The 8541-nt window shown below is 39.0% G+C and overlaps 1 protein-coding gene and 1 pseudogene across 1 annotated transcript in view; both read left to right on the top strand.

Annotated features, from left to right (window-relative positions):
* Positions 1-8541, top strand: part of DNAH14 (dynein axonemal heavy chain 14) — a 221193-nt gene that overhangs the window by 191412 nt on the left and 21240 nt on the right. Inside the window, exons 69-71 of the mRNA XM_011360885.1 lie at positions 3574-3730; positions 4777-4987; positions 6835-6937. Coding sequence (XP_011359187.1) covers positions 3574-3730; positions 4777-4987; positions 6835-6937 — 471 coding nt within the window. The remainder of the gene's footprint in view (positions 1-3573; positions 3731-4776; positions 4988-6834; positions 6938-8541) is intronic.
* On the top strand, positions 2355-2820 carry LOC111740240 (annotated as a pseudogene).

Here is an 8541-nt window from a genome sequence, read left to right as displayed (position 1 = left end):
TCCAGCATTTGTTATTACTTGTCCTGTTGATTCGTTTTGTTTTCCCATTTATTCTCTAGTTTAATGAGGGGAAACACCCTCCTCTCACACCCCCCTTGACCCTAACCTCCTGCAAATGCCAGCCTGGACAGCCAATACTATTTCTTTTGATTTTCACCTTAAATTTTATCTTTGCAACATTTTAAAATTTAAGATTGCAAAAAAAAAAAAAAAAATGCATCTGGATTATAGACATGCTATATTTGGCCTGTAGGTTTTTTGTCATTTTTCGACATTGCAATAGCAATCTATCACTAAACAAATGGATTTGAACTTAAGGAGATCTTTCTTAGAAGACTTCAAAGTTGTCAAGTAAAGAAAACTAAAGCATAATATGTTATTTTAAAAATTCTATGTACATATATCTGAAAGTAAGTTGTTTTCTATTTTTTATCGTGGCAAAATATAGATACATCATTTCATTTAATCCCAATAATAATCCCCTTTAACCCTACTTAAATGCAAAATATAGTGGCATATGGTACATCCACCACCATCTCCAGAACTTTGTCATCATCCCAAACAGAAATTCGGTACCTATTAAACGATGAACCCCAGTCCGTCCTCGCACTAGACCCCGGCAACTAGTATTCTACTTTATGTCTCTATGAATTTACCTATTCCAGATGCCTCAAGTGGAAACACACAATATTTATCTTTTACATCTGGCTTATTTCACTTAGAACGATGTTTTCAGAAGTTCATCCATGTTGTATCATGTGTCAGGATTTTCTTCCTTTTTAGGGCTGAATAATATTCCACTGTTTTCATCCATTCACCTATGCGTGGACACTTGGGTGGCTTCTACCGTTTGACTATTGTGAATAATGATGCCATGAACATTGGTGTACAGGTGTGTTTTTGGTTTTGGTTAGGTTTGTTTGTTTTTTCCTTTGATCCAAACTTTGCAAATTGAGAGATTGCACATAAAAATCCAGATTTCCAGTTTCTATCAAAAATCGGAAGATCGAGCTATACTGGGCAACCCTCAGTAGCAATAGTTACAGCTGAGTCGCGCCTGCCGCTTTGGACCAGTGCTCCACGGTCTTCACTGCTTCCCCTTACTTCCTGACACGGAAGCTGAAAGCTAGTTGCCATTTAGCATCATATTTGCATCTTTCTCTTATCCAAGAAAATTCTTTTTCTCCTCTTCAATCCGCTTCTCTAAATCATGCTATCTACCTGGCAAACTGTAGGTAGATCGATACCCCTGCTCTACACGTGGATTATTGACGTAGTCATGACATAAAAATATACTTAAGTAACTGAAAAATTGATAAATGCAAAATACTGAACAATCTGTAAAGTACAGCTCCGTTTGTGGAAAAGAGAGGGGCAGATAGATGCTCATATGTGCACAGACTGTAAGGAATCACGAGAAACTCACCTTCCCCCACCCCGTACTCCCCGGGGGGGATCGGGGTTCATGCGCTAGAAACTTTATTTTCCAAACCCACAGTCAGAAGCCATGGTCTGATAAAATGCTGAGCGTACATGTAGGGAAACTGAGTTAGGCTATTGGAAACTGGGCCCGCCCTGCAAGAGTCGGAAATTGAGAGCCACATACGAGGTTAGGTTTGAAGATACTAGAAAGAAACGTCCCCTGGAGAAGTGTAATATGGAGCTCCGTGTGGGCCCGGTCTGTGTCTAGCTTATTCACCTCTCTCCATTGCTGTAGCCCGTCGCACAGAAGACTGAGTGGGAAAGATGACAGTGAGGACACACGGTCACGAGGAATTTTTCAGAAGTATTTGTAGCTGCTTAGAAAAGAGCTAGTAAAATTGACTTCAACAGAACTCCATTTCTTCCATCCTCCCCTTCTCTCCCCCGCCCCACCTCAAAAAAAAAAAAAGTCCTTGGGGTTAAAAAATTACAACATTGGAGAAATTTGATAAATTCTTGATTGATCAATAAAGTAAAGGAGGAGCCAGCAACATGATGGTGACATTTGGGAGCACAGATCCTCAGCAGCGATGGTGTCGGGGGACCGCACCGGATCGTCTGTTTCATTGGCTGATTCGAACACTTTCATTAACTGGATCTACTGGGCAAACTGGATTTTCATCCGCGCAGCACTCACTCTAGACGTGCACAGCAGAGCAGGAGGAAACCCTGGGGCAAGGTCTCCTTTTGCAGAATCAGGGACCGTAACTTGGATTTTTACATCCCGCGGCAAGATCTCAGAGCATGAAAGAGAAAGAGGCGTCTGGGAAGGGCCAGAGGAGGGTCAAGAGCATTAACGGCAGCGCTTGGCGGACACCACCAGAGAGTACAGCGAAGAAACATTCAAATTCCGAAGATGAAGGCTCAGTATCATGGCCGGAAGCCCTAATGAAGATCCAGAAGCGGAACCACTCAGGTGAAAGGAGGCTTTTCTGCGCGCGCCGACGCGGACTCTCTAGCCCACTGTATCAGTGAGCATCGTCCAATGGGCGCTGGCACAGCTGTGCTCTTTGCAGGGGTTCAGGAACTATTAAATCAGCAAGAGAAATCTGGAGACGTGGCAGTTCTGAAGCAAGATGGGAAATGCGTATATTAATTGGTTACGAAGAAGAGGGGTTCACACAAAACTTACAAAGAGCTTAGAGGTCGCGAAGTCCCTCGTCTGAAGGATGGAGTGACCGACCGACTGGATTCGGTCCCGAACATCTGCAGTGGGAAAATGCGTCCGTGATGAAGGAGGAGGTGTTTGAGGCTGCAGGCATCGGAATTACTGTGCATACACTCAGAGCAGATGAGCACTGTGGATGTGGCCATGTTGTCCTGTGTCATCCCGACTAGGCCATAAGACTGGGCAAACTGACCTGACAATTGTCAGAGGAAAGTTTCATGTGAAGTAGCCTGTCCTAGGCCAGGCTTGGGTTTCTGTATTCCCATGATTAGACTGAGACTCCAGAGGAGAGACTGGTTCAGAAATGTTGCTGTGATTTTTTTTTTTTCTTTTTTGCAGGAAGGTAGGTAATAGATGGCCTGATATTAGGTCCGGAACCAGATGTTGGGCCTATGTATGATCCCCATTTTGCTCTGGGATGCTATGTGATTTGCTTGGCTTGCCACTAGGTGGCGGCATTGATTCTACCTCTGCTGTTTAAGAGACATTTTAGGAAGGATGAACATTCCATTAATCTTGCGTCTTTTGTCATTTGTGCATTTACTTGGTATTATTCTTATGTCATCAAATTTATCATAGGAGAGAATTTTGAGGGGCTTTTGCTTGTTTAAATTACAAAAATGGGTTTTTACATCGTTAATAAGGAATTTGTGGTGACAAACATGGGAAAATAAATATCTTTTTCTGGGGCTCCAAAAAAAAAAAGAAAGAAAGAAAAAATCAATAACTGCAGTTTCCCCACCACACATACTCTCCCCCGTTAATCTTTCCAGCACAAGGAACACCTGACTGACAACCTACATGATGAATACACCTTAGGGGTTGTTGTTGTGGTGGTGGCGGTGGCGGTGGTGGTTTTACTATAGTGAATATCCTTTCGGCGGTTTTTAAAGTTACCTTATCTTCCATATTTTCTTTTTTAGATAAAAATTCTTAAACCAGAACGTTTAAAGAATGCAGTGAGAAAGTTTATAACTGAAAAACTAGGAAGCGAATATATTCACAGAACTGGAACTAATTTCAAAGAATTATATAAAGAATGCAATGCTATCACTCCGCTGATACTTATTCACTCCCAGGGTAAGCTACTTGCAAACAGTTAAGATGACGATACAATGTTTGTCGAAAGATGCAGAGAAGTGGGTTCTGTGTCAGGTTATTCTATGATTAAAATATGTTCCTATTATTTATATATTTGGGAAAGGAACAGATTTAAATTTTGAAGTATATTAAGAATGAATCTTTCTAAAAGTGTAAAAGAATTAAGAAAAATAAGATTTCCCAGATTCACAAATATGGAAAAATTTATCAGCACTAGTTTTCTGTGCAGAAAATACCTCACAAATACATGTTATTGATCAGAAAGTTGGGATTTCCCTTGAACTTATTAATTCTTTGAATTAACATTAATTCATGAAAAAAATAGATGTTATAAAATAATCTATCAGAAATGGCCCTGCTGATCCAGCCCTTGTATTCTTCAAAACTCCAAATGCTTTATTTTTTTGTCTTTGATCTACAGACCTTACGCACAATATTTTCTTCATTCATCTCCTGTTCTTTATCATCTCCAAGTCAAATATGTCTTTAGAATTCACCATTTTCAAACTTTGACTCTGTTGGGCAAAAATCTTGTTCAAAATGCCTCCATGTTGAGGCTTTATCATCTGAAACTTTTGGTATGCAACTGGCTATATGCCTGACGCACTCATGATAGGTGCTGTCCATTTCTTCAAGACTTGGCACAAGATGGCAGCGAGGGCACCAGCCATCACATCCGTGTTCTAAACACCAGATGGAGAACTAGAACAATTATATAATTATACAATTATACAACTATATAACAAACATTACTGCCAAAGCCTATTCGGAAAACTTAGATGCCCATAATTAACTGCAAGAGAGGCTGAAAATGGGTACACAGCCATCTCAAGTAACGCTGGGGTTACCCAGTCAGTAAGTGGCGGAGTCAAAATTTGAACACTAGGTTCTAATTTCAAATACTGTGGTCTTTCCACTATATCTACGCCTTCTCCCACCACCACTCAGTAAGTGCCAGACTGTGTTTTTTAAGAGGGAATTCAATGAGTTCACCATTGCGCGTACCTCTCCGCATTGTTACACAGGGATCGATCTCACCAATACTCTCCTGAAATTTGCACAAGAGTTAAAAGGGACGACCCGTCATGTGACCATGCTCTCTCTGGGCCACGGCCAGGCGGCTAAAGCAGAAGACCTCCTCGTGAAGGCCCTAAGCAAGACAGAGCAATGGGTCTTCCTCCAGAACTGCCATCTCGCAGCGTCGTTCATGCCAAGGCTTTGCGCTATTGTAGAATCGTAAGAGTTTTACGTTTATTTGCCGAAGAGCGGATTAGTTATCGAAACGATGAAGGGCCACAGGAAATGGCAACATTTATTGTGCTTAAATGGTGGTAAAATAATGCGTTGGGCCACTCAGAGGAAACTTAAGTCTTATGAGGGCTCTGTTTTTCTAAGAACTTGAAAACTGCCTAAGTTTTCAAGTTCTTAGAAAAATTTTTTACGAGTTTCTATGACCTTGTAAAAATGCATCAGGTTTTATTAGAAAAAAGAGCCTCTTTAGTTTTTACTTTCCGTCTTCTTTATCTCATTCCTTCTCAAACTCTCTCGGTAGATAAACACGCAAACATACAGAGACATCATATCGGCCTTCTAAAAGTGTATTAAGATAGAAACAATATAATGGCAGATAGTAATTAATGATATGTAAAAAACATTCTATACCATCAGAGTATAAGTAAGAGAAATTCATATTTCTTTATCAAATCAAGCCTCTAAATATTTAAGACTATCACCTTCGTAGCCTACAGTGGAATTAAAAAAATAAATCCTCAATATGCTACTGAGAGAAAAAATAGCAGGAAACAAACAGGATATACAGTATAATTTTTTATTCAAAAAGAGAGAAAGAGAAAAAAGAAAACATACTTATACTTAGTGGAATTTCAGATTGTTTTTATTTTTCTGTTTAATTTTGTATTTGGTGATTCGTTTTGGGGGGGTTTGTATTGTTTGCTTTTGTTGCTTTGGTTTCTTTTGTAAGTTAAAAAAAATTAATTCCAGACTTGCAGAAAAGTTGAAAGAATAATTTCCCAATTGCTAACATGTACCTTGTCATTTCTTTCATATGTAATTTTTTTCTGATTTGAAAGTAAATTGCAGACATGACTCTTAAATATTTCAGCATGTTTACTGATTATTCTAATCAACCAAACTTAATCATATCGAGCTTATTGTCCCAAAGAGATCTTTTACTGGAAAAAAAAAAAGTTCCAGTTCAGGTTCCAATTGAGGATTTCTCACTGCATTCAGTTGCCATGTCTCTTAAATCTCCTTTAATTCAGAATAGTCGTTCAGCTGTCTTTGTCTTTCATCCTTTGACATTTTTAAAAATACAAGCCAGTTATTTTGGAAAGTGTTCATCGATTTGGGTTTGTCTGCTATTTTCTTATGGTGAGGTGAAGGTTATGCAGAAATACCACAGGAGTAATGTGATATCCTCCTTGGTACCTCATACCAAGATGCACATGAGGTTGCCTGTCCCATGACTGGTGATACTAACACCTATCGTTTGATCAAAGTGGTTTCTGCACCTGTTGGGTCTTTCAAACCATATATACATTTAAACTTTTAACCCACTGGTTTTAACGTCCACCAATAATTTTTTACTGAAGTATTACAATTTTATTTACCAATGGCGACTTTCTAACTCCACGATTCCTTCTAAATTTATTAAGCGATGTTCTCTAAGAGATTTCCCTTCTCCCCCATTTATTTATTAATTGTTCATTTATATCAGCGTGGGCTCATGGACTCCTATTTTATTCAATGGATTATAATCTTTCTGTCATCATTTATTTTGATGTTCACTCGTCCCAGTGGAACTCTTCATTTTTTTTTTTATTTTTTATTTTTTTTCTGTGTTTTTTGCTTTCCCCTTTTTTTCCTTGGGGGGGGAAAACTTCTTTTTTAAATAGGAATTAATGGGTCTTGTGCAAATTGTTTAGAAGCATGAAAGTTTTTAGGGTCGTCTTATAAGATCTTTGATTTCTAAGGTTACTTAAAACATTGAAACACTGTGATTCTTAGACCATGTTGGTTTGGTTCAACTGTTTACATCAATATATAAATTTTTTACTTTGCAGATTTAATAGCCCAGAGGTGACAGTAGACCCTGAGTTTAGACTCTGGTTAAGCTCAAAATCGGACAGTTCTTTCCCAATTCCTATTCTTCAAAAGAGTTTAAAGGTAAGGACAAAGTCTAAAAGATTTTAATATTGACCGAGGAACACTGTTTAAATGTAAATAATCTTGCATCATAGTTCTGAAGTAGGAAGTGAGTCTAATTCTAGTATGCTAAATTTCTGCCCTGGGCTCAGCCCTATACAGTGGACCAGGAAGGATGCTAAAGTAATAGACAAGATCCCTCCTTACAGATGGCTCACAACTTTCATGTTCGTTTTCTCAAAGATGCTGAGGCTTCCAACTGTGATAAACTAGAATATGGAATTTTCCCGTTATTTCTCTAGCTTTTTCCTGCCTCTGCTCCCCTTAACTATTTCTCAGTTATTATGAAGTCTCTGGAAAGGGTCTGGCAGAAAGCAGGTTGAGACTATTGACTAAAAAAAATCCTGATTAAGGATTATCTGCGACTTCTACTCATCTCCATCATTGATTTTGAGTAAATACTAAAACCTGGTCAATTCTGTTAAACAAGTGTCCAGTCGATCAAAAGATGGAGTCCTAATAGCAAAGAAAACTGACCAACAGCCGCAGTCACAGATGTGCGAGTACATGCACAGGTCCCACTTGAACAGAATCGAGGTGAGGGTAGAGGACATCGGGAAGACGGGGCACTGTCCTGGTAGAGTCCCAAACCAACCTGAGAATAAATCAGATTCACTCCTGGGGAACAACAAAGCTTCTCCCTGCCACACTGCTCCCCAGCTCTGCCCAGGCTGACAGTTCTGAGCCACTTCTCAACACCCCTGCTCTTGGGTTGGAGAAAGGACAGAATGTGGATTGGAGAAATCCACATTTTTAGTCTAGGAGTCAAGGTATTCCATTTATCTCCTAGGGTTGGGCAGGTTGTGATCTCAAACAGCATTTTCTCTTTGGCCAGGAGTGGCAGATTTGGGAGGTAGAGGGGCTGGGCAGGGAGAAGGAAGAGTGGCAGGGAGGCACAGAGACAGAGCTTCAAGGAGCATTTCCTCGTGAGTAGGTCCATCACTCTGATTCCACGTTCGGTCTCCATCAGCGTAAGCATCTTTAATGTGGTCGTAATTAATACATCCATAAAACTGAATGGGATTTTTTCATATACCATATATAGATAGAGATGACAATTTACTTAAATATAAATAAGAGCACCTACAAAAAATTAAGGAAAATGCTAACACCCCATAAAAAATGGGCAAAGGGCACAAAAGATCGATAGACATATGAAAAAATAAAAATTCAGCCTCTAGATAGAGAAGTGCAAATCAAAACAATGAGATACCTTTGACAGCCCATCGAATTGGCAAAGATTAAAAATCGTTAACATAAAGTTAGTGATATGAAGGGCACTATGAAGTCACTGCTCTCGTATACTGCTTATGAGATAATATCAGAAAGATAGTATTCAGAAAGAAAGGTAATTTTGATATATATATATATATACACACACACATATATGTGTATAAAGAGTCTTTTGAAGTTTCATATAGTTTGATCAGGTGACTCACTTCTAGGAAAAGACCATATAAATTATGGCGTATTTATATGATGAAATAGTATGCTGCCACTGAAAATAAAATTCTAAAGGAATATATAATGATACGAGAACACAAAATGACTATGGCAAAAGGCAG

The sequence above is a fragment of the Pteropus vampyrus genome, unplaced genomic scaffold, assembly GCF_000151845.1.
Source record: "Pteropus vampyrus isolate Shadow unplaced genomic scaffold, Pvam_2.0 Scaffold60, whole genome shotgun sequence".
Lineage (NCBI taxonomy): Eukaryota > Metazoa > Chordata > Mammalia > Chiroptera > Pteropodidae > Pteropus > Pteropus vampyrus.
The sequence above is the reverse complement of the archived record's forward strand: the minus strand, read 5'-3'. Positions and strand labels throughout refer to the sequence as shown.